We start from the raw sequence: 25,913 nt of genomic DNA, 5'->3' as shown, positions 1-25,913 counted from the left end.
AGGTTATTCTCAGTCCTATGCTCAACCATTCATTTACGCCAAAATACACAAACTTTCTTCCCTTCCCTTTAGGATAAATAAGTGCCACTTTTGGAAATGGGATAATCTACATTTTTTGAAGCATTGCAGAATGGGTGAGAAGTTAATTTCTGATGGCTCCACAGAATGTATGCATCACTTCCTACTGCTGAATAGGAATCCTACCTCAGAATCAAGCTTGTTCCTTAAGAATCTTTGCCAACAGAATTCAAAGCATTTTCAGTGTCTTTTATAGTAACAATTTTTTCAGAACTAATGTATTGAGGATGACCACAGTGAAACCCACCCAGACAATCCAAGTTAGCCAAAGCATGACTACTGAGCCTAAATTGTGTGCTCTGTGAAGGAAAGCTGCCCTGTGCCAGCCTGTTGTTTACACCACACAGTGCACATGTGTGAAATACCTGGCTGGTAACTAAAACTAGCATTTTTATCCATAACACCTTCCCCCTTGAAATACACTCCAGTCTCATCAAGACTGAATGATTGATTCTAATTTTGAACATTACAATTCTAATTTCCCTCACAATGTAAGTTCTGTTTTCACCTCTTTAGTACTGTTTTAACCAATTGGTTTCGTATGTTTTAATAAAGCCATAAACATGATTGGTTCTACTTAGTTTTAAATCTTGTTCTCTTCTCTCATTGCATTGTTCAATAAAAAAAAAAAATCTCAATTAAGTAATATCTAAAAGAAATCAATCAAATAGTAAGAAAACAGTAAGCTAAGGTTTATTTCCCCAGTTGAAATATTGCCCTGTTTCCTGAAATAGTTCTGCTGGCATGCTTTGTATTTTGATGACAAAAAAATAATTTTACCAGCTAAGTATTTTAAATTGCAAAGGGAACCAGATGAACTAACATACTATGAAAGAATAATTAATTATTTCATTGCTTATTCTTTATAGCTTGCACTATTTACAGCAGCTGCTTATTTAGCTGATTTAAGGATTCTTTTGCAGCCCATTTCAGGTTCATTGCAGATAACTCCCAGTTACACTGCAAATCCTTCTATCCTGACACATCTTGCCCTAATGTGCAATTCAAGCAATCTCTTCAAGTGGCTGTAGCATCATCTCGTTCCCTGCATGCTGAGATACATGCAAGGCATGCTCCAAAAAGCCTGGATCTTTAAAGGGAAAAGTAGGGTTCAAATGGTTTTTTTTAAAGACACAATCTCAGGCCTAACATTCTATTATGTATTGAATAAAACTGGAAGGCTATTCATTTAATAGCAAAACAGAACTTATGATATATTCAGAAAGTCCATAAAACCTTAGGAAAAGCAGAGTCTTATAGGAAATGAAAAACCAGTAATAAATGGGTTGTGCAAAACCGAGATCTGAGAGTGTCAAGTCTTAACACCAGGTCTGTCAATGTAAAATGAGGATGATATTTACCCACAGCTTTCACAGATGTCACCATTTTGAAGGAATGAATGTTTCTTCACTGTTCTCTGAAGCCAAAAAGGACAGCTCACTATAATGAGAAATAAAACTGATAGTGGCTTAAGAGCAACATCTTTACAGTATCTAAACCACAGCCTCACTATAGTCACAATACCCATAATTAGGATGGATACCTGACACTATTCACTCTCTGCAGATGGCATACCAGGCAGAGAGCAAGATAAGCAGAAAGTACAGAGAGGGCCCATAGTCCTGCAAATTGTCCTGCACAGACACATCACAAAGTCCAGGGGACAAACGTCATCCTGAGGTTAACAGCTGCCTGTGCAAACAGAGGGATTTACTCACACAACACGGAGTGTGAGGTCACTGTTCAGAGAGCACAAAGCTCTGTGAGTTATGAGCAGAAAGTGGCTGAACATGGAATTTTCATCCTTGGAAATATTCAATGCCAACATAAACCCACTGAACCCCTCTGGCTGAAATTGTTTTATGTAGGGGTTCAACAGGGTGAGATCCTGCCAGCCTCACATATTCTGTGATCCTTCAATATTCCATTCAAATACAATTTCTTTGATCAGAAGAGAGCCACCAAGTACCCTAATCTCAGTAAGACTCCTCAAAGGTAAAAAAAATCTTTATGTCCACAGATCTCAGAGAAAGTTCAGGACTCTTTTGGACTTTGCAAAGGACTCTTAAACACTTGGGAAAATATTCTCAAAACCTTCATCAAGATTACTCATAAATCCTGAAGGCATATGCAGCCATACAGAATCCTTATATTTAGAATTTAGGAATATGTAAGGGTTTTTTTCTGTTTGTGAGCCAGAATTCTTATACCTCTGTGAACACACCATTGATTATATGTTTGGATGGTATCTTAGGGAATGCCTCAAGGCTGTTTCAAACATGCTCTCCTGCTATACAGACAGGAGACAGGGAAATCAGCTGTGACTGAGGGATGCCCTCTACACCAGACATTCCACACATCTCCACAGGGGCAGCAGCTCTGTATAATCAGGTACAGCACCAGCTCCATCTTGAAATTTCTATTTAAGAGCCCCAGAGCTTCACCAGCAAGAAATCATTGCTAAAAATAATAAATCTTTAGTATTTGCAGAATTCTTAGGATCTGTTTAGTTCCGATTCTTGCCAGCCATCCATCAAAAATACAACAGAGCCTACTGTGCCTACTTCTGTCAAGGTTTTGCAAAACAGAAACTTGTGGGGTTTTAAGTAGTTTTGACACTGAATCCACTCTCTGCCATTCCCCAAGTGGCTCAGTTCTACAAATGAAAAATGGAATACACCACAAGCCAGACTTTGATCATGTAATTCTTCATTGTTTTCCCATCACGGCTCTCTCTCACCAACTGCTGATGCTGAACTCAGGAGCAGTTCTGCTGCAGCCAGGCAGTGCTTTGCAGGGTCTTCCCACTGCCAAAAACATCTCAACCTCTGTGTGGGGCACAGCAGATCCCCCTGAGTGTGTTCCACGGTTCAGGCTCACAACAAACGCAGCAGGATGTGGGACAGACACCTGCATCCAGGGAGATGCTGAGGGCACAGCTCTGCCAGACATGGTGGGACATTCAAAGGGACCTTCACAGCACCAGGGAATCACAGGCTCATTGAGGCTGGAAAAGACCTTCAGGATCATCAAGTCCAACCTTTGACCCAACACCACCTGAACTAAACCACAGCACTGCCAGTGATTTCTGGAACAGCTCCAGGGTTACTGACTCCAGCACTTCCCTGCGCAGCCCGTTCCAATGCTTGACTGCATGGGCTCCCCTGCCCGTGAAGAAATGTTCAGCAGCAAGCCCAGAAACTCCCTTGTCCACCCCAATTACCCAGAGTCAAGTGCTCCTCAGCCCCTCTCAAGTGTCTCAGAGCTCTGCAGAGTCTCATACCCTGGGATGACGCTTGCAGGCACCCCGAGGGAATCACAGGATGGTTTGGGTTGGAAGGGACCTTGAGGATCAGGTAGTTTCACCCCTCTGCCATGGACAGGGACACCTTCCACTGGACCAGGTTGCTCCAAGGCCAGGGACAGGGCAGCCGCAGCTTCTCAGGGCAACCTGTGCTAGGGCCTCACCAGCCTCAGAGAGAAGAACTTCCTAATATCTCATCTAACGCTACTCTTTCCTTCTGAAGCCATTCCCCCTTGTCCTGTCACTACGTATATTGCAAATAATCTTGCCCCATCCTTCCTCTGAGCTCCTTTCGGGTACTGGAAGGCCACAGGTCACCCTGGAGCCTTCTGTTTTCCCGGATGAACAATCCCAGCTGTGTCAGCTCTGCAGGTGGGGTCTCACCTGAGCTCACCTGAGGGGGCAGAGGGGCGGGATCGCCCGTCCCCTGCTGCCAGCCAGGGGGATCAGCCCAGGGCACGGGGGTTCAGGGCTCCAGCTCCCACCCAGCACCCCGAGCTCTCCTCCCACGGCTGCTCCAGCCGGGATCCCTCCCGGGCGCTGCCCCGACCCAGGCCTGCGGCACGAACCCCGGCAAAGGCTCCGCTTTCAGCACGGCCCCGCGAGCTCCCGGGCTGCGAGGGGAGGGCAGCAGCATCCCCTCGGTGCCCGCAAGCCCCACGAGCACGGCAGGCCGGAGGCAGCACGGCCCAGCCGCCATCTCGGGCCGCCCCGCCCCGGCCCGGCCCGCTCCGCTCGGCACCGCCCCGGCAGCCCGGCAGGAGCGGGCACGGCCGGCACCGCCGCTGCGGGGGAACCCGGGGGTGACACGGCCCCTCCGCAGCTCCTTCCTCCGGGAACAGCTTCCCTTCGGAGCCAGCCGGCGCTGGATCTCCTGCTCGCCGGCGGCTGGGGAAGCGAAGGGCCGCGATCAAAGCGTGAGCGAGAGCGGTGAATAACGCCGGGAATGTGCGCGGATGCTGAAAGGCCGATGGGTTTTGATGTGTGTGTGTGTTTGCCGTGTGTTTTATAGGTCAGTTCCAGCACACAGTGCGAAAGGAGAGAGGATGGAAGAAGGAAACGCTGCCAAGGAAAGAGTCCTCATTACTGGAGGAGGGGGTTATTTTGGCTTCCGGTTAGTGCATTAAACAGTTACTACATACAGGAATAAATGTAAGAGATTGCTGCTGGGGAGGCAGCAAAATCCATCTGTAAAGGAGAAACCGTGGGCCTGAGATACCTGATCCAGGTGATCCCGTGTTGTGGTTCATCCGGATTCTCAGTTTTAAACAAACCCAGTTTCTTTTTAAACAAGCAGTTTCCAGAGGCTGTAAGTAACGCTGGTGTCCCGTTTCCAATTGTCCGGCATCAGCTGCCTCGCAGACCTTTACCTGTGTGCTCACCTCCCTAGAGGGGTATGGTCACCACCGACAGCCTGCTCTGAAGGACAAGCGGTCACTGGTACACACATTTTCCTTTTGACCTGCAAATAGTTACACGTGTGCTTAGCTCTGCAGATTAACTACTCCAGCTGAACGCTCGAGAATATATTTTTTCCGTGGACAGTGATGGTTTAGGATTAGAGTTGTTAATAAGGTGCACGTTTCAGTGAAATCCATTTTCCCTTGCTGTTGCTGGCTCTACAGGTCATGTAAAGAAAAAAATCCTGTTTTGAGCCCAAGACTAACTGCTCACAGAGGGGAGAGAGATCACAGTCAGGACCAGAAAATAAAATAAATTTCAATTTATGGGAAGGAAAAAAAAAATCTCAGAAGATGCCTATCTGACTTCTGCTTGGCTTTTCCCTTCACTCTATGCCCTTAAAGCACAAAAGACACACAGAAATATAGGAAAGAAGAGAAACACCGGAGTTACGCTTTGTGTCGATACCTGTCACTTGGAGTAAAATGTAGACATGTTGCAAAATATTCATAGCAGCTTAGAAGCATCTCTTCCACTCCTCTTTTCTATAAATTTCAAACACAATGGCGCAGACCAACCTGTTGTTTTGACAGAACTGGGATGGCACAACAGCAGTAAGATAAAACAAGTAAAGGGGTTTTGGGGGTTTTTTTACTATTTTGCAATAGCTGCACATCTGAAAGTTGTTGTTGCTGATCTGAAGGGGACAGAACTTCAGTTATTTCTCTTCAGAATTCTAATTTACAGCAGTTCTGCCTCTTTTTTCTTTTTTTTCTCCAAGTATTGATGGAGTGTGAGAGATTAGCTTAGTACCTAAACTATCACAGCTGAATCTCCCCTATAGCAGGGGGCTGAGTATTTAACAGACTCTCATCAGAAAAATAATCAGCATGAAAACAGTTAATAATTTTCTCTCCCTTCCAGCTGAGATGTTTCATACACCATGCTGCTGTATCCTAACACAGGGTTTCTGTCATGTTTCAGTTTAGGTTGTGCCATATATCAAAAGGGAGTCGATGTGATCCTCTTTGATGTCGTGAAGCCACTTCAAACCATGCCAGAGGGAATAAAGTTCGTGCAGGGGGATATCTGTTGCCTGCCTGAAGTGGAAGAAGCTCTCAGAGATGTAATCTGCGTATTCCATATCGCCTCCTATGGAATGTCTGGCAGGGAGCAGCTGAACCGAAAACTTATAGAAGATGTTAACGTGAAAGGAACAGAAAATGTCATCCAGGCCTGCAAGAGCAGGGGAGTGTCGAGCCTGGTTTATACAAGTACCTACAACGTGATATTTGGAGGCCAGATTATAGAAAATGGGGATGAGTCTCTGCCTTATCTACCTCTGCACCTTCACCCCGATCACTACTCCCGAACGAAATCTTTAGCTGAAATGAAAGTGCTGGAGGCAAATGGTGCTGAGCTGGGAAATGGGAGAGGTGTCCTGAGGACCTGTGCTCTCCGCCCAGCGGGGATCTACGGGCCTGGGGAGCAGAGACACCTCCCAAGAATAGTCAGCTACATTGAAAAGGGACTGTTTAAATTTGTGTATGGAGACCCTCTGAGTCTGGTAGAGTTTGTACACGTGGACAACCTGGTCCAGGCTCATGTCCTTGCCTCTGAGGCCCTCAGAGCCAGCAAGCAGCACATTGCTGCAGGCCAGGCCTATTTTATTTCTGATGGCAGGCCTGTCAATAACTTTGAATTTTTCCGACCGCTAGTGGAAGGTTTGGGTTACAAGTTCCCGACCTGGCGCCTTCCCCTCTCCCTTGTCTATTTTTTTGCATTCCTTACTGAAATAGTTCATTTTCTTGTAGGGCGCGTTTATAACTTCCAGCCCCTCCTCACTCGCACGGAGGTTTACAAAACTGGTGTCACACATTATTTCAGCATGGAGAAGGCCAGGAAGGAGCTGGGCTATAAGCCCCAGCAGTACAGCCTGGATGAAGTGGTGGAGTGGTTTAGATCCCAGGGATGTGGACCAAAGCCAAGAAATTACACCATGATGCACCTGGTTAGGGATGGAGGACTGCTCGTGGTGCTGATTGCCTTGCTGGTCTCCTGGTTTCCATCTGCAGTGACATTTTCACTCTGAAAGATTAAATGCTGAGAACAGAATTTAGTTATGTTCTCTGTTTACTCTGAAGTTTGACAGACAGGTAATAAAAGATTTTAAAAAAAATACCTATTCATGTGATTGAGGTAAATAACAGCTTTATCCCCAAGGAACGGAACTGCTGAGTAAAAAGGTGTAATTTTTTATATATACTTTCTCTTCAAAGTAAAATGGATCAGATCACTAACAAGATGAAGCTCGGTATTACTGCAAACGGCATTTTATTCTCAGGTACAACAACACAATACAGAGAATGGAACAAATGTCCTTAGGCTGACTTTCCTCCCTGATGGGATTATACTCCTGATCCCTGCCCTTTATTCCCAAAGAGTTTGTGTTACATGATCCAGAGGAGAATAAACTTATTCTTTGATCACATTCCAAACCCCAGATCTGCCTCCCAGCTTGGATGTATATATGCCTAACCAAGATTAACTGATAAACTGCTAGACAATAAACAAATGGGGCTTTTACATGAGTACATTCTGGTATGCTTTCCTGAGCTAACTGATATCTAATGACATTTCTGGAAAATGCACCGTGCTTAATCTAAATTACAGCAAACTGCTTGAAGCACCACAGATTTGTAGATTTTTCTAACAGTAAAATATGCCTGTTTAAAATGAATGAGCCAGCTGAAAGTGCATTCATAAATAAAACCTATGATTTTTCCCAGCATTATTGAATGGTTAAACAAATAATTCATCAAAGACATTTGGTGAGTGATTGCATTCACATTCCACTATTTATAAAACACTTTTAGCCTTTAATAATATTTCTTTAACACCTGACACCATCTGAATAGAATTTCAGCTTTGTAATAGGAAGATAAACACTTGCTATGAGGAAACTCATAATTTTGTGGAATTTTAAGGTTAGAAGACTATGAGTACAGGTCATTGTTGTCCCATGCAATTCCCTCTGTCAATTTAATATAGAAACTGAGAAACTTCACCTCAAATGTTAAACACAAAGTTGTTTTCCCTTAACTCATCAGCAGTGCAGCTTCTGTACCCCTTGATAAAAGAAGAATCCTTCAAGAATTTAAAACTTCTCTTTAAACTTTAGTATTTCTTTTTTAATTGCTGAAGTTACACTGATCTCAAATTAATAGTAACTTCCAGATACTTCTGTTAAACTCTGCTGCAACTGAAATGGAGAAGTGATGAATAAGAAGAGCAGTTCCATTGAATTGTTAAAGGATTCTCAGAAAACAAGAGGGCCTAAATAGAGGAACCAAGCTGGAAATCCTCGTCCACCCCTGCATAGAAGATGCAGATTTTTATTGCTCATGATGACTGAAGACAGCATTATTTTTTGATTGTTGAGCTCTCTTCTTGGTAAGTTTACCTTAAAAAAAAACCCAGCCCACACTATAGATAACTTTTTGTATTTTTATGTTTTAAATCTGATTTTCTCCTTCATTTCCCTACCAGTAAGCACAGAATGAAAGAAACTAAATTTAATACTTAGTTTGAGGGACAGCTCAAGAGAGAACTCACTTTTTTTTCCCCCTCTCTAATAGCAAATAAGCTGTTTGTGTAGCAGGACTTAAAAAGAGCTTATGTGCCTCCAACTGAGCACTGATGGCACAAGGGCCACTCTCCAGGAGTCATTAATATACAACATCATCTGCAGAAAGAAGAAATCTCTTTAATAAAACAGAAAAAGACATTCATGACCTCATGAAAGCGCTGGGCCGATGCTCCTTTCCAACAGCTCTGTTTTTTCAAGTAGAAACCACTTTGTTCTTTTCCCCTTTAAGTTCTCTGGCTTTGACACAATGTTATCAGAAAGAGATTAAAAATTCTAATGCCAGCAGAAGACAAAACCAAAATGTAGAAGAAATTGCACAAGCCTGTTGCACAGAAACAACATCGGTATTTCACGCCAAGTCTTGTAAAAAAATTGTTTTTATCATCCGGAACTGAACTTCTGTGCCCCAGAGGAATTTTCTCTGCTATTTGTAATCTTTTAGCAAAACTCAGCTACTGCTATTTATAATTATCTCAATGGTGGGGTTAGTGAAAAATATCCAGGAAGGGTCCTTAAGGCATGAAACCTAAATCCACACTGTCAATACCAGCTGAGGTTCAGGTCCTGGGCAGATTTTGAGGTATGGCAGCAGCAGCAGCTCCTGGCAAGACAAAAAAAGCCCAACAAAACCCCAAATACCAGAAGTCCTGCAGAAGCTGAGCTCAACACGTGAAGCCTTACATCTGCCTGGAGTCAAGGACAGAACTCTCTGATAACAGAGCAGGAGACACTGTTGTCCTAATGGCCCAAGGGTGTGCTCCAGCACAGGGGATTAATGTGGGTACACACCCCAGAGCCATCATCAGTGCACTGCAAATTCATTAATCCCCATCAATTAGCTCCATCTGTTAAAAAACCAAAATCCTGACCACGGCAGAGGTGAAGATTACACTTACTCGTTCCAAAAGTGAAACAGGCAGTCTGTGGCTTGAGATACTCTAAATTTGCTTGAAAATTCCATCCTTGTAAAGACTGTCACAGCTGCTCTATTTGAAGTATTTTACAATGAGAAGTCTCTCTCCTTTTTCCTGTTTTTTGTCATTACTCCTTGTGCATGAATAGCTGGGTAAATTAGGGTAATTAATTCAAGTGTTGTGTCTCTTTTCAAATTTTAATTTATTACCTGTTTTCCAGAAACTGAATTGCCAGAAATGCACCTAAAAACTGAAAGAGCAAAATGAAAATATAGCTCAGATTCAATTTTTCCTAGTCCTCAAAATTACTGAACAATTGCTAGGTGCCTCATTATAAAGAATGATGCTGATGTTTTAAGTGAATAGTTTAAGAATACTTTGTCAGCCACTTAATCTCAGACACAGTATTTCAAGGTACAAATTTGCCAGATATACATGAAAACTTGTATTTAAATATATTTATTTTAGATGCTTAATGAAACCAGATTTTTCTAGGTCCTTCTCCTAAGGGACCCGTCCAAAATGCCCCTTTGTTTCTATTTATTACTGATTTCCACATACTTTCCAAAGTACAGTGGTATATTTAATAATTCACTGTGAGTTCTTCAGAGAAAAGGGTCCTGAACATTGATAATTTACACATATTGTAAAGAATCTGGGGATTAAACTGCAATTCAGGAGTACACAAGTGTTGGGGGAACTACTGCTTTACTTTAGTCAGGCTCACAATTCCCAGTTTTGCTGGAGTAACAGCTAAAAATATAGACTAGCAGTAAATTAATTAACATTATATTAATAATGAATTAATTTAAATTCCTTTAAAACTAATAGCATGTTTATAAATACTCTTTATAACTCCTGTTATCGATCAGAAGACAAATTCATCTCTGAACTGATTCTGAAGGTTAATATTCATTATATTTAACTTCTATTTCTCATGATATAAAGGGAATTTCAGTCTGGAACAAAGCCAGCTAGTTGGACTGCAGTTAAAAATGCTGACACATGATTGTAGCAGAACTCAACCACTGCACTTCAGCTTCCACACCATATTTCATATTTTTCCAACTCGTTTGGAGAATTCAAAGATAATGCACAGCTCACACCATCTCACCATCTCCAAGGTTAAAAAAACTGCAAAACAAAATGCTTTCAACAGAGAAATACAGAGATATGCTGGGGTGGAAAAAAAAGTGAGAACAGGCAACAAAACACATAAATGTAGCAATTTTTTGGACTCAGAACTCATGAATACCAATTCTCGCTAAGGTGATGAAGACTCTGGCTGATTAATGACCTTCTAGAAGAATTAGGCTGCAGACACCTCATACGGATTCATGTTTAATAAGGATGTAATTTTGATCAAAAAATGAGAAAAATTTTGTTCCCAAGACTCCCAACAATTAAAAAAATCACCACATAAAGACAGAACATTCACCAAGTAGCAGTTCTCCCCATGCAACCTCACAGGCAGAAAGTGTTCTGACAGAATTTTTTTTTTAACATCAATATTACTCTTCTTTCAAATTACCACAAATTTAATCTTTGCCTTGCTCAGATTTTATTGTTCAAACTCATACAAATCTGATTCTCACTAGAGCTGGAGTTTGTATCTGCCTCTTACTGAAAAAGGTTGGTTTGGAGTCACAAGTTAAACTCGATCTTTGACCTTTTCCTTATGCCTCGGTTTTGGAGCCAAAGGAAGTGCCGTGATAACCATGTCTACTGAAACAAATAATCATTAAGTCAGTTCATCTTAAATACACAGAAATGCCCTTCTTCCAACCTCTAGCAGAGCACACCATACCACACTAGCAGATCACTTTCCAATAAGAACTCACTGCCTCAAATGACTGGCAAAAGTAATGAAATTCCATGAGCGATGCTTAAACAAACCTGGCATCATTCACGTCAATTTGAGATATCAAAAATTATTTATTAAAATAAGTTATTCCAATGATTTTAAACACTTTCTCTAAGAATATAACAATTTAACAATTGTTAACTTCAAAAATTTATAAATGTTTTCCCTCCTGGATTAACAAAATTAGCACATGCATTCAAACCTACTTTCATACTCAAACAGTTGCAACTGTGATAAAGTCGCTACACAGTCTGCCCCAGGGAAGAACTGGGAGGTGAGGTCTTGGAGATAAAACACAGAAAGCAAGAAACAAGAGAAGAGTTAGAACATAGTCTTGCCCACCACGTGCAAGTCAGCAGAAGAGTCACTTCAGCGCAGTATTTTCATTCTGCACACTAACATCATAGTCTGGGGAAAAGTCTTACTGTAAAACAAAATGCATTTACATAAATACTGATGTGCTTCTTACAACTCCTGACATTATGCATGAGGGAAGAATGTGCACAGGACCTTTCAAAGGACTACAAAATGAGCTATTTCTTAAATATTTGCACAAGAGCAGCATGAGGGACTCCTGTGTCCATGACACAGTGGCTGTGTCCAAGACACCAGTGGAGGAAGCCAGGACAAGTGGACAATTTGGTTGGGTCTGCTCTGGAACTGAGCTTAAAAAAGAATTCTGACAGGCAGAACAATCCAGACCTGGATAATGAATTTAAAATCAGCTCTACACAGCAGGCTGAGTTATAGCTCCACCTCCCAAATCCACAGCTGATGTGATTTTTTTTTTTTTTTTTTTTTTTTTTTTTTTTTTTTTTTGTTTGAGCAGGGTTTACACCCATCTAATCCTTGAACAAGTCAATCACAGCTGGGTACTGAATAGTTTTCAGGAAGGAGGATGAAAAGCAGAGAATTGACATTAACTTCTCTCATTTTCAGTTGGGTGATTAGTAATTAATTCCTTTATAATAAAAAATTTACAGAGCCACCCCATTGTGGGATACACTATTATAACACTTTCATCTCTGAGACAAGACTGTCTTTACAGAATAGCTAAAACCTCAAGGGGGTTCCTCAAACCATCATCTGTGAATGCACAATGGCATCAATTAAGCGCTTCTTGAAACAACAGAAGTCACAGTGTGGGGAGCAAGAGAAATTGAAAATGCTGAGGCAGCTGCAGCAGGCCATGAATCCCAAATCCGTGTGAGTCCTCTGTGATCAGAAGTACAGCTCTGTGGAAGCAGCATTTTGTGCCTCAGGCAGTCACTCTGAAAACTAAACTTTGCACACATTTGAACGTTAAAGTTGGGAATACAGACAGCAAAACTCATCCCATGTAGAGGTAAGACAACCTGGAATTTGATGGTATCAATACAGCGCTAGCACAAAGGACCAACACATACACAAATTATGACAAGAGCTGTTAAATATTCCATCAAAGGCCTTTAGCTCTGTTCTTGCAGGAAGATACACTTGCTAATCTAACAAGTATTCTCATCTGCAGCTTCATGTTCTTGATTTGATTAAAGGCACCAGAAGGATGTACCTCTATATTTGTGCACACTATCATTCTTGGATTAGTTACGTTTTGGGAAAACGGTCTACATTTACAGAACACTATCATTTGACTATCGTCTACACAGGATTGCAAGATTAAAAATTGACAGTTCATTTAAAAATTCATTTCTAAGCACATTAGCAGCTGAAAGGATTTGCAGAAATGATACTGTACAAAAGTAAGTGCTTCTCAGAATTTTAAATACCTTCCCTTTCTGCAAACAAACAGATATCTCCTACTGCATATCTTTTCCTTCCAGTGCCTCGAGGCTGTGAACAGAAGTTCACAGGGGCTACGAATAGAGGTTCACACATTTCTCCTTTCTTAAACCTTTAAAGAGAGTTCAACAAGAAAAACACAACTACAGTCCCAGAGGATATTTGCTTTCAACAAAATTAGCATATCTTGTTCTCGAAAATGTAACAGAAAATTTTTAATAAGAGACAATAGCTGCCCAAAATATTTTATACAGCATCAGCAGCACAATCTGCTGTCTCGAGGACTGTAACATACGTGACGTGACAATGCCGGCGTGGAAGTGCTTTTACAGCATTTAATAAATTAAAAATGCACTACTAGTTAATCTTGAGGAGCCAGGTTGTTAAAGTGGTGTGATTCCATGCATGCAAATTGTTGTGACTGTCTTATCTACAGCCTGTGTACACACAGGAGATGATTTGTACTTCAGGTACTGATAATGAGAAGTGAGGTCCATCCAACTACACATACTCAAGTTTTAAAAATCTTGAGTACACAGAAGTTCTGGCCTGCACAGAGGGTTTGCTTTGTACAGAATATAAATTATTAGGTATTAAAACAGTTTTTCTTAGAAGAAGAAATTATAAAGGAAATCTGTATTTCCTCTTCCTGCTCTTCTTCCAGTCATTCCACCTGATGAGACCGTCACTGAGTAGGATGACCAGGGTGAATTCATGTCTTCCTGAATTGCACCATAAAGCACACATCAAAGACTGATGGGCTTTAAGAGTAGAATTTGCTGTTACTGACTTTCTTCTCCTTTAATCTTAAGGGAAAAGAAAAGGAAAAAGTCAAGCCTAATAGGAATTTCTCAGAGGAAAACAGACTACCAAATTCAATGTACTTGGATAACAATGGCAAGTAATGTATCAGCAACAAGCACTGCAATTTTTTTCCCCCAATAAATGGGAGTAAACAAGTGATTCATGCAGCTGTTCAGCACACACAGAAAAGGGCAAGACTATTTAAAGTCTTGAGATCTGCTCAAAATTTATTCTTGGTACATGAAGCCTCCCTCTATCTCCCTCACACTTGGCCCAAAGGTGGCAGCAAAGGAGAAGGAACCTTCCCCTAAGCTCTGGATAATGCACTGACACTGAACTGACAATTCTGTGCTGTTACAACTTAATACTGGTTTTATCTTTTGTGATTGGTATATCTGTTCCCACATATCTCATATGTGCATGACATTTCCAGGGACATAACTCTGATAGTGTAGCAGGAGTGAAGAGGTTTATTTATTTGTCTGTATATACTCTCAGGCTTTCCTCCTGGAAAGCGGCAGAGAGGGATACAAAACATGACAGGATTACAAGTGTCACTGTGATCACTGCAACTGAGATTTCACAGAGCACACATTCCTCAGCTTCTACTGGCCTCTAGTGGCTTGAGGCCCAGCCTGGCTTCTCTACAGCCCTTCCTCCTTCCAGATGAGCTCATTCTACCCTCACCACTCTTTAGATGCTCCTTCTGATATGTCTGAGGTTTCCTTATCATAAATCTTGTCTAGACAGAGCAACCTTGGTAGGGAGAATGATCATCTCACCTGCGGTTGCAAGTCTCTTGATAAATCTGTAGTTTGTGTTCATTGACGCTGAATTCTTTCAGTATAGCATCCCTGTTGGGATTCCTCAGGTTCATGTGGGTGTCATAGAGGAACAGCTGGGTATTCAGCTCCTCCTGGCGCTTCCGAAGCTGTCGACACGAGGAATAAAGCTCCTCTTCGCTTTCCTTCAAAGGAATATTGGAAATCAAGATAATTTTGTAAAACATGTTCCCAAAATGACACAGAATAACAGAGTTTGGGGAATTAGTTTGTTTTCTCAGCCACATTTTAATAACTGCATAGAATTTTTTATAAAATTAGTTTGATAGGATGTTTCTAGAAACAAACTAACTTTGAAAGTACTAAAGAAACTCCCTCAGCCCCACAGTATGACCAGCCACACCCTCTGAATCATCATCGGGGCATCAGGAACATTCTACCACATGTCACAAAATGAGTGTGACTAAACACTTCTGTTGGATTACTTTTCCCTAATAAAGCATGTCAGTCTGTTGAGGAAAGAACAGAAAATAGTGTATCATGATGGCGTATCAGATTATAATAATATCAAAAATACTTTTTAAAATGTTTAGATTTTGGCTTTTCCATCATTTTTGTGTATCATGTGACAAAGTGACAGTTCTGGGGATTTTCTGTTGAAATGTAGACTAACAGTGAAAATACTGACTGGTAAATAAGACCCCTTACAGCAGAAAGTACTCAGATGGTTAAGAAAGAAGGACAGATCCTGTATTTCTATGTGACTATGGCAATTCAGTACTTGCAAGGAACTGAGTAGGTCTGAATTTCTATTGTGGCCCACACTAGGAGGTCTCAAAATATTCCACAACCATAAACAATCATCATGTTTCCATTTACGACTTCAAATTATTTTAATACTTTAAAACTTTGGATGCAAAAGCTGCCCCTTCATAGAATTACTAGTGGGGAATAGGACTGGCAGGACTGAAGTCTTAATTTTCACATCAGCAGCAAAACAAGATACTCCTTCTACAAGAAATGACATGCAATCAATAAATGTAATAAATCCAAACATTTTCAGAGGCAGCATACTAATAAGAATGCCTCTTTCTGTATTCAGTCCAGATCTAGGAAAACTGATAGCTTAGCAACATACCTAAGGGGTTTCAGTTACAGCAACAATATCCTTTCCTAAATCCTTTTTCCTCCTGAAACACATTGCTATGCAGGCATGGGTTGAAGTAACTGAAACACCCTCAGTGCTATGCTACTGATCAAGATTTAAAGAGCAATTTATTTAATTTTTGTTTGTAAAGGGGTAGGAAACTTTGTATTCCCAAATCACAAAGGAAATACAGATTGCTAATTACCAATTTGCAGGTGTAATCATCAAGATGCTTATGGTACCACTGTTAGTTCTTGTAAAGAAATGTATCCACAAAGGTACAGCTTAAACTGCATTTTAAGATGTCTGCTTCAATCTTTAAAGTCAAGAACACAGACACCACCGGGGCTGACTGTAGTCAGAAAAAGCTGAAGAAATACTTTGTACTTTCTGAAATAAAATGCACTTTCTGAAGGAAGTAAATCAATTCTCAAGCAAGTAAGACATGCTTATAAGTGCAACAATCACCTCAGTATAGTAGGATTCCTACAATATCAAAAAAACTGATTACCTTCTACAGGAACTACGTAAGGCCCCACATAATAATTCACAAAAGTGCATGCTTATGTCTACAATATATTTGTTTTACTATTCCTGATAAACTCCACAGCCATCTGTAATTCCTTATTATAATTTTGTATTTCATATCCAAGCACATGCAGATGGACTCTGTATAGGGCCTGTTATTAAATGGCATTATTTTATGGAAGGCCATCACTTTTTTTAAAAAAAAACCAGAGGAACAGAGGTAGTCTTGATCATTTTTGATGCTTCTTGAATGATCTGGCAAAAATTCTAGAGTTGACAACCGTGGTGAGTCTGGGTTTGTTACTGGCTACCAAGCAAAAGGAAGTTTGGGAAGTTCTCCTGCCAGTGCATTACCACCAGGCAGTGTAAAAACACTGAGCTGAGCTGCATCTTCATTTGGCTTAACAAGCAGAAGGGGATTCTAGAGTGTGAAATGTGCTACTGTCAAAGGAGTAGTGGTGACAGATTGGGGGACAGACTGCTGCTATGAACAACACTTTGAGATCTGCTCCTGCCCCAGGCAAATAATGATCTGGAATCCTGAAGAGAAACCATGGCAGGAGGGATTTGAAATGTATCCACAAGCGATGTCCATGTTCAGCATTAGGCAATGGTGACTCTGTCAGTTTTCTCAAAGGCAGCAAGCCCAAACCCAGCAGTTTACCAGGCCTCCCTTATGAGACTAGAGCCCATGATACATGAACAATTTAAATATTATCTTGAAAGGATTTAGGTCTCTCTTCACACACACATCCCTAGTCTCAGCTTCTAATCCTCTCCTGCTCTCAGAACCCTTGGCTGGCCCACAGAAGGATCTTATAGGAACCTACAACAGCTTTCAAACACTGTCATTTTACATCAGGTGTTATAAGGTGGCTTTGTAAAAACCTCCATAAAGGATGTTTGAAAAAGGCCTCCACTCCTTTGGGAAGAACAGTGTGTCTGAATTCAGAAATTTCCAGTTCAGTGTATGCAACTGCAGGTACAAATCCCTCCAGAGACATAATGACTTAGAGTTCACAGAAATTGATGCTTCAATCAGAATAATAATGTAACTGGTGTGAAGCGCAGCATGGGCCTGAAAGAGTTGACAAACTACAAATAAGAAGTTGAACTTTTTTTTTTTTTTCTCTGAATCAGAAGGGTGCTGGAAATCACCCTGAAACAGCCACTTCCCAGAAGCATCTTTAAACTTTCATCATATCACAAGTGAATTTAAATCACACAATGTATTCTTGAGAAAGTCTGAGAAATATCCTATAAACCAACATATACAGCAGCACCCTTGGAACACCAACAAACACTGTTCACAGATCAGCTGCTTTAATGCCTGGATTCATGAGCATCATTATTTTTCCCCTATGTGTTTTAAAATACTACTATTTCAAGCAGGTGTTTAGAGAGACTTAAAAGGAGCAGATTAGCAGTTCTTTAAGATCCAGTCTTCTACTTGATGGGTTGTTTATTTTAATGAAATACTGGAAGAAATTACTATCTTCTACTGCTGAAGCAATTTCTTTTTATGTAGGACCTTTAAAAAAAAGATTAATCTATGAAGCCAAAGCTGATTTTAGCTAGCTTTGCATGGCATCAGTCAGTTAACAAGGAAAGACAACGACCAAGCTGTTACAGCAAAAACTATTGGAGGTAATGAGGCTTTGTTTGTGCATTATTTCTTTTAACAACCATGTAATCTGTCCACCCAGAGGGAGAGTAACTCAATTTGCGCTATTTGTCTTCCCCAGTACCTGCAGAAGAAATGCCTGACAACAGCACATCAGACACAGAACAGAAAACTGAATCCTGTTCCTGGTTTCCACGAAGAACTGATAACAGACACACTAAGAGCACACAACAAACCCCAGTGCTTCTCACCAGAACTTGCTGCATCTCACAGTGCACCAGAAGCGAGGCCAGCTCTATATCTTCACTGTAGCCATTCTTGAGAGGAACTGACCTAAAACCTAGGGCAGAGGGAAGGAAAACAAAGGGCAATTATAGAGTCCATCAAGGAGGAATTCACAAAACAAGACTGGCAAAACTGAGAAACTCCTTGAATGCTCTTGAAAACTAAAGCCAGAGGAAGGAGCTTCATTGAGGCAGGAGGGAATCTGGCATGGCAGAGGAAGGCACAATACAACAATGCTCAACAGCACCTCATTATAACCATTGATCTCACCTGATTTGATTCCTTTGATGGGAAAAGTGGCGTGTGCTAAGAAGTTGGGATCACTGAACATATCCTCCTCATAAACAACAAAGCGCAGGAATGCCAGATTAGGGTCGTAAATTTCAAATTTCACTTGCTCTGCATAAGGTGCCCAAATTGGATTAAGGCCATTGTCATCTGTAATGAAAAGGAAACATTTGCAGTATGAAGCAATAATTTCACTTCATTCACATATGGGTATGTATCCCAGTACATTTTCAAGGGATACAGAAGCCCAAAAATTCTATTTACCATCTGTCTCATGTTGTAACCTTGCTTCAGAAAGTTTGTATTTGTTTACTTGGTGGTGGGGGTGGGAGGAAACTTGGCAGAGATGAAAATCCATGAAGAAAAGCTATTATTTATATTCAAACATATCAAACCTCCTTGGACATGTATTTGTAAAGAAAAGAAAAAGCTAATTAATTTCTCATATTCATAAGTCTCATGCTCCATATCCAAGAGAAAGCAGGAAAAGCACTAGGGGAGACTCATGTACCTCGGCCCAGTTCTTGTAGTTATGTACAGAACACCAAGATTTGGTATATGTGCCACAGCCAGGAAGTTTGCTGTCTAAAGTCTTGGTCTCTTCCCACAGAAAGTTTAAATCATGATCATCTTCTCTGAAGTACTGAGGAGCCACAATGCACATTTTGCTCCCGATGCTGTGTTTATTTTCTACTAGTATCACTAGTTTGGATAATCAGAACCAAAGCCTGCTTTTTACCAAAGGAGCACTGTTGCATCCAGAAATACTAAATGGTGAAATATGAAGTGGCTGAAGTACTGCCCCATTTCAGAGCACTTAAGTTCATGCCACACAAACACATTCCTTAGCCAGAACTCCCCAGCACTGAGCTTTGATTAAACTTCTGATGCATTTCAAGTTACTCTATTATACAGCCCTATACACCCAAGCTGCCTCCAAGGGGGTGCCAGTCTTAGAACCTCAGTTTAAATAAACACAGTCTGGAGCTCACAGTAGTAGCTCCCCATTTGGGCCAGACTTTTGGGAACTAGCAATGTTGGAGGCACTCTCAAGACAGTAATTTTTTTAAATATGCAAATACCCAAACTTATGCATGGGCAATAACACAACAGAATGGGACTTCTTTCTTCCCCAAACGGCAACAGCACTGTTTTTTCTAAATTTGATATACACTGAAGTTTCTCAAATTAAAGGGCCCCAAGATGAGCAAGAGAACAAGCCTTTGTGACTCATCAGTCCAGAGCTACATTTACCTTATTTCCCCCCACTAATGTTCATCCTCTGCTCGCTTTATTTAATACCCTGGCAGTAGAATGGTATTTCTGCAACATAGATACTCACTCACAACTGTTGTCTTGAATTTGTTGTTATCATATTCAGCCCCACAAATTTCAACCTCTACAAAGGGACAGGCGATGCTTCTACCAGGTTTAGGGAGATGACGAGCACCTAAAACCTGCAAAAGCAACAGTAAATTATAACCACCTCCAAAGGAAACTTGGCATCACTGTTGCTGAACAGAAGGAAGCTTACAGAACTAGAGGGGGGAAAAATCCAGAACATGGAAAAGCACATATTCTCTCCCTTGAATATGTTTGCATGTATTATCTGTGTCACCAATAACAATACCTCCCATAGTCTGGGTAATTCAGTGATTTTCACTGAATTACCCAGTGTGTGAAAAAACACAAAACAAAAAAACCACTGTAGCTGACATTCATTACACACAGTGTGCAGCTCCAGGCCAGCCTGTAGCACAAGTTCTGCTATCTTTCTTCTGTGTTTATTACGTACTCATTTCAAGACATTTCTGCTTTGCATTCACAGGCCTTGTTTACCTCACCTTTAAACTGTAGTGAAGAGTAATTAATGTGTTCCTTCTTTCTCAGAAAGCATAGTTTTAAAGAACCTGTCTTACTGCATAGCAACTGAGAGCAGAAACAAGTTCAACCCTGTTTGGCACCCAGTCAAGATGGCAACATTTTCCAATGACAAACTCATCTCTTGAAGAAAAATGAGAATGACATTCAGATTAAGTTATAGTATATTAAATATGAAGTGGGGGAATCAGCTTATTAGGTTTCCTGTTTAGTTTCTGTATTTCATTATAAATATCTTTCACACTCAAAATCTAATCAAAACCTCAACTAGTTAGTCTGATGCTAATCAATCTCCAATAGGACCCTTCTACAAAGAACTTATTTGATTGGAAATTCAAGTTAGTTCATTTCATTTATTTATTAGCAATTACAAAAAATCATCCCAGGATTGTGTTTTCAGTCCTATAGCATGTTCTTCATTAGCATGATAAAGACATGTATTTCTTTTCAGGAACCAGTGAAGTTAGTTTTATTCTCACACACACTGACATTTGAAAAGAGTATTTTGACAATCTGTCAGAACTTGCTCTGAAACCATAATAGTTTTATTTTTAGTTTTATAGATATTTATGACTTGTAAAAAAACATAATTTGCAAAAGAGATTTACCCTCACTGTCATAATCATCTGCAATTTCCTCTTGGAGTCATTTGGGATTGGGTCATACTCCTCATTTCTCATGCTCTCTGGCTGCAGCACGTAGCCAGTGCGTCCATTCAGGGAAAACAAGGCATGGTTCAATTGCATGTATTTGTCTGGGGAGAGAGTTAAACAGTCACAACACAAGATCCTCTGAAATAAAGCTAAGGAAATACCAGATTAATGGCTCTTCCCTGTAATTCTTTCTGGTCACCACTTCATCAGAAAGAGCTGGAAAGGTGGGAGACATGGTTCCTTCAGTAACTGATTCTGACAGGCCAGTTTTCATCAAGTCTAATCCCAAAAAAACCCATCTCCATCCTCAGTTAGCTTCCTAGCAGTGTATCACAAACTAGCTGGCCCTCACCAGGTAGTAGAATACAGCCTTCCCTGTGGCTGCACACCCATTCATCCATCTGAAACTCACTGTAAATATCTCTGCTTACCACAAAGAGATCAAGATGAAATAAATCTTCTAGGGCTTGGGGCAGTTAGGGTCAGAGACAGGGCTTCTGGAGACTGATTTCTGGGGCCCAGCTCTGGATGGCAATCCACACATTAAAAAGCAAACTTCAAACACTGCTTCTTGCAGAGAAGTTCAAATAATCAGGATGGTGATTAGAAGGGCAGAAGGGCCATAAAGGGGCTCATTTACAGTAAAACAGAAGGTGGATTAGATTCTTTTCCAAAAGGAAAATCACCTGGAGTTTGGAAGTTCAGAGCCACCATCTGGGAGCCACAAAACCAGAGGCGAAATGGGTCATAGTTGGATGAGTCAACCCTCTGTCCTTTGGGATAGACACGGGTCAGGCCCTTCAGGTTGTACTTCAACAACTCCAGTGGCTTTTGCTTAACGATGCTCTCTGCCTTGGTTTCCACAAAAGAACGGATTTCTCTGAAATCAGGATTGTCTATACAGGGATAGGAGGAAGAAGAGTGAGTACCAAAGGAAGAAAGAAGTTGACATACATACCATATTTTCACCAACACTTTGTTTTCCTTTGTTTTGCCTTGTCTTTTAATGCAATAATTGGCACTGTTTTCAGGCAGACACAGCAAAGACGTTGAAAATCAAGCCTAAAAGTTAAAATTGCCTTCCTGCCACATGCTTTACAGAAGGGCAGATAAGAGCCTGCAGTCATGTTCTCATCTCATCATTGCTAATAATGTACTTCTGATCACTATAACACATATTTAAATGAGACATCTTTTCCTGGGTCTAAATTGGGAGAAGAAAGGGTGAGCCAGGGTTAGCCAATGCCTCAAAAAATAACTATAATTATAATGTCTTAAATGCAGTGACAGCTTATTAAAAACATTTGCAAATAAACTTAAAGAAAAAGGGCACATTTGCTAGCTTCTCCAGCACCAATGACAAAAAACTGGAATAAAAAGTACATATTTCAGTGTCAGAATCCACAGCTGCACATACACAGGCCCAGTTATATTATGAAGCCATACATCATTCCAACAGTTTAGTCCTGGCAAACATGTTCTTACAGTAAAAATTAAAAACTGAACAGTAAACATATTTATGAAGGTTTCTTACAAACAAAGCACAAGTGTTAAGCCAGAGTTTTTAATCTCAAAGAAGTCAATTGACACATAACTAGTGAGTTTCCCCATGGAACATACATCTGAGAGGGTGTCTCTAGTTAACTAATTAAAATTTGTGACAGTTCTTTTGTGATAGATGAATAGCACCAAGTTCCCTGGTGTACAATTTCAAAGTGCTATTGAAAACTGCCTGGGTGAAGCAGAACTTTGTTTTCCAGCAGGACAGATTTTATCTTCAGACCTAAAATCCCAACTAATATCTGAAAAGATAGTAGAAAGGGTAAAAATCAGATTAAAGGCAATACCTAAATTGTCCTTGGTTTTGCTTGTTGGCTTGCAGTAGATTACTAGATCAGATAATTCAATAGCAATTAACTGATTCTTTTCCCAGTATTTCCTCCTGTTCTCCTGGAAAACATAACAAAGTTTTAGATTATAGGAACAGTGAGTATTACGGCACAGGAGCTCCAGGGTGCTGGAGCCTTATTTGAATGCCTTCTTTGGTGTCCAGATTCCTATCTGATACCTTATACACTTGCACAGATGTAATGCACTTTCAGACCTAGCTCAGAGAACAGATAATAACAAAATGGTAAGGTTTAGTTGGGGATGTACTTTTAGGAGTCTTTTTGGTAGAGAGAAAGGTGTTGTTTTATAAGCAAGGGTTTCAGTTCTTCCCTGATCAGTCATGCTCAGAATCTTGGCAACATTTTTTTTTTTCTTTTAATATGGCTCTACTCAACTCAATTTTAGTTACATTCTTAACCCTATACCTCATATAAATGCAAATGTATGCAAAAAAAATGCAGAGGGTAGTAAAGTGTTTCTGTATCTATTTATAATCCTTGGCAGAACTTAAGTCTTGTTAGTAACTCCCAAACAGTGAAATTCAAACCCTCTGAGCATCATTCCTATGTCGTTTTCTATTTGTGCACCAAACCCATCATGTTCTGTATGGAAAATCATGCTAAAAATCTTGTTGAAATCCCCAGTACCAAACCCACTCTCTCTACTTCCACGTTTGCAAGCACCTGCTCTGTGGAAGCTGAGCAGTGTTCCCTGCCAGCAGAGACTGGAAGCTGCTGAAAGCAGCAAGACGTGTCCTGAGTGGAGACATTTGGGCTGGAGGATTTTCAGGCATAAGAAGCAGCTACAGGATAAAACATGTTAGAAGAGTCCCATACCGAACACTGATTAGCTTTGGCACAAAAGATCATGAAGCAGCAGCAATCAGGAAGTCTTCCAAATGAATTCCCTCAACAAGACAAACACAAAAGGAATGAAAATCAGAACTAGGGAGCCATGGGTTTCCAGAATATCTCATTGAACCAGAGATTATACATTGAAGTCTAAGAAAAACAAAGAGGAATATGATGTTTAGACTTGGAAATAACCTTGGAAAAAAGCTGTGCAAACCTCATTGTACTTAGTGATCAACCACAGTTCCCAGACACTGCTCGACAGTAACCAGAGCTCTGAGCAGCAGCAGATCACTTTTTGGTGGTATGGATTCGTTTCTAACCAGAACCCTCTAGACATAACCAAGCAGGAGAGCAAGGAACAGCCACCCCAGGGAGCAGGGAAAATGTCAATACTGAGCAGAGATTACAAGAGATATGAAGCTTAGTTTTAATTTTTTTGCGTAACAGACATTGCCCAAAACCAAACTCATTTAAAAATCCCCATGTATCACATTGCAGCACAGTCTTAATTCACTGTGCTTTTTTCCTTCCCCAAAATTCAGCCTCTTAACTGTACTGGCAACAAGGGCCTTTCCTCATCTTCATCCCCTCCCCATGCAGCAGTCAGTCTATCATGTGAACTTTGTAGAGGCCACACTGTGAGAAAAGCCTCCCAGCTGACAGAAATGAGTTTTAAAGCATCTTTGAACACAGACTGTTTAATACTTCCCCGACTGTACGAAAAGAGAAAAAGCTGCCAGGCTCCTGAAGAGCAATTGTTGTAGCATAAAAAACATTCAATCTGGGGACACTTCTTTTAGGTCATGTTTCTCTTTTTCTCATTTTTACTTCTGAATGAAAGCCTGGCACAAGAACTGTATCTCTCTTCCCCCAACAATAGGTCAACAGCTCCTGTGCTTCTCCCCTTGCTGTATTTACAGTCCTTTGCTTGAGACATCAACTTGTCTGCTATAAATAGGATCAGGACAACCCTCAGAGCACTTCCACTCCGTGTGATAGCGTGAGCCAACATGATACTGATACGTTTTCCATCAACCATATCACCCACTTAACAATAAAAGGTGAATAAAAGCAACCAAAAAAAGAGTATCCTTAATCACAGCCAAAGTAAGGACTTTTTGGTCAATTCAGAGACTTCTTAAATACTAGAAAAGATTACAGGGAGGTAAATTACTACATCAGAACAGGAAAAGCAAATCCTGAAAAATGTGTTTTAAGTGGCAGTAGAGGGACATAGAAACTAAACTTAGGTAGAATCCTTGAATCTTCAAGTATTTGGAAATACTATTATTGAAGAATTGGGAAATCCAGAATGTGGTTATTAGTTACAAATAAAGCATTAGCCAAACAATCCTCTATCAGTACCACTGCATTCAATGGAAAACAGAGTTAGCAAAAAGGATAAGAAGAGTTTAGGGAATGGCAGCTCAGATTTCACACATCCTCTCTGGTGGATTCACAGATCTGAAAAGAACAGTCTGATGTCAGAGCTTCTGCTGCTTAACACTGGGATGAAGCAGTGTGACCAGATGGAAAAATGTAGTGGTATCCACTCCGGCCTACCAAGCACATTTCACTGAGGGGCAGGGTGCAACACAGACAGTACTCTGCTGGAAAACTCCTGTTAACATCAATTTACATAAAATGCTAATTCATTTACCAATCCCCAGAGAAATTATGGAACAAGAAGCACAGCATCAATAAAATGAAAAGACAACAGCAATATGCAAGAGGGTGAAGGACCATGTGAGAGCAACATTTAGCAGTATAGGGCAGGTAAAGACAAAAGCTATTGTAAATTTATAGCAGTACATTATTAAAACAACAACAGATAAATTTGCAGCAATACCTCTTCTGCTGTTTTCCAAGTGATCTCACGGATACTTTGGTACCATTCAAAGAGTTCTTCTACTTTATCAGTTGCAAACTCAACACATGGATCTTCTGGATTCTTAGGTTCCAGAATGAAGACAAAAGGCTTTTTGTGTTTTCCTTGTGGCATTTTCACTGTTAGGTAATACCATAGCAAGAAATTTATACTAAAATCCAACAGCTCTTTTTCTAAGATGTCATTGTTGATTTATTGCAGCATTTAGTATTATGAAGTTTCAACATATTAATTCTGCTGGCTATATTAATACAAGTAGCTGTTTGAAGGGTTTGATTTATTTTTTTTTTAAATATCTCT

At 40.5% G+C, this 25,913-nt stretch overlaps 3 protein-coding genes across 21 annotated transcripts in view; 1 reads left to right on the top strand and 2 right to left on the bottom strand.

Moving 5' to 3' along the window:
* HSD17B2 (hydroxysteroid 17-beta dehydrogenase 2) overlaps positions 1 to 4,811 on the bottom strand; it is a 31,320-nt gene extending 26,509 nt beyond the window's left edge. For 2 of the 13 annotated variants that reach the window (XM_086847009.1, XM_086847021.1), the window contains exon 1: positions 3,777 to 4,105. The gene's annotated coding sequence lies outside the window, so the exon portion shown is untranslated. Of the gene's footprint in view, positions 1 to 1,439; positions 3,647 to 3,776; positions 4,120 to 4,601 lie in introns of those variants that run through there. The other 11 variants (XM_086847020.1, XM_086847019.1, XM_086847010.1 and 8 more) reach the window with 11 other exon arrangements.
* Positions 3,691 to 7,574, top strand: SDR42E1 (short chain dehydrogenase/reductase family 42E, member 1). Of its 3 annotated transcripts, none has more exons than XM_086847007.1 (3): positions 3,691 to 3,754; positions 4,395 to 4,496; positions 5,773 to 7,574. In XM_086847007.1, the coding sequence occupies exons 1-3, from the start codon at positions 3,724 to 3,726 to the stop codon at positions 6,873 to 6,875; spliced, it is 1,236 nt and encodes a 411-aa protein (XP_086703133.1). In that variant the 5' UTR covers positions 3,691 to 3,723; the 3' UTR covers positions 6,876 to 7,574. The 3 variants fall into 3 exon arrangements, with proteins under 3 accessions (XP_086703133.1, XP_086703134.1, XP_023790298.1); XM_086847008.1 differs by having other exon boundaries at positions 5,768 to 7,574; XM_023934530.2 differs by lacking the exon at positions 3,691 to 3,754 and adding an exon at positions 4,038 to 4,299 and having other exon boundaries at positions 5,768 to 7,574.
* A 5,576-nt stretch (positions 7,575 to 13,150) lies between these two features.
* The window catches only part of PLCG2 (phospholipase C gamma 2), a 60,202-nt gene continuing 47,439 nt past the window's right edge, over positions 13,151 to 25,913 (bottom strand). For all 5 annotated transcript variants that reach the window (XM_086847006.1, XM_086847000.1, XM_086847001.1 and 2 more), the window contains 9 exons: positions 25,575 to 25,732; positions 22,829 to 22,931; positions 21,668 to 21,877; positions 20,937 to 21,082; positions 19,790 to 19,904; positions 18,430 to 18,597; positions 18,126 to 18,214; positions 14,576 to 14,760; positions 13,151 to 13,795 (listed from right to left, as the gene is read on the bottom strand). In XM_086847006.1, coding sequence (XP_086703132.1) covers positions 13,753 to 13,795; positions 14,576 to 14,760; positions 18,126 to 18,214; positions 18,430 to 18,597; positions 19,790 to 19,904; positions 20,937 to 21,082; positions 21,668 to 21,877; positions 22,829 to 22,931; positions 25,575 to 25,732 — 1,217 coding nt within the window. In that variant the 3' untranslated portion in view covers positions 13,151 to 13,752. The remainder of the gene's footprint in view (positions 13,796 to 14,575; positions 14,761 to 18,125; positions 18,215 to 18,429; positions 18,598 to 19,789; positions 19,905 to 20,936; positions 21,083 to 21,667; positions 21,878 to 22,828; positions 22,932 to 25,574; positions 25,733 to 25,913) is intronic.

The sequence above is a fragment of the Cyanistes caeruleus genome, chromosome 12 (assembly GCF_971803275.1).
Source record: "Cyanistes caeruleus chromosome 12, bCyaCae1.hap1.1, whole genome shotgun sequence".
NCBI lineage: Eukaryota > Metazoa > Chordata > Aves > Passeriformes > Paridae > Cyanistes > Cyanistes caeruleus.
The sequence above is the reverse complement of the archived record's forward strand: the minus strand, read 5'-3'. Positions and strand labels throughout refer to the sequence as shown.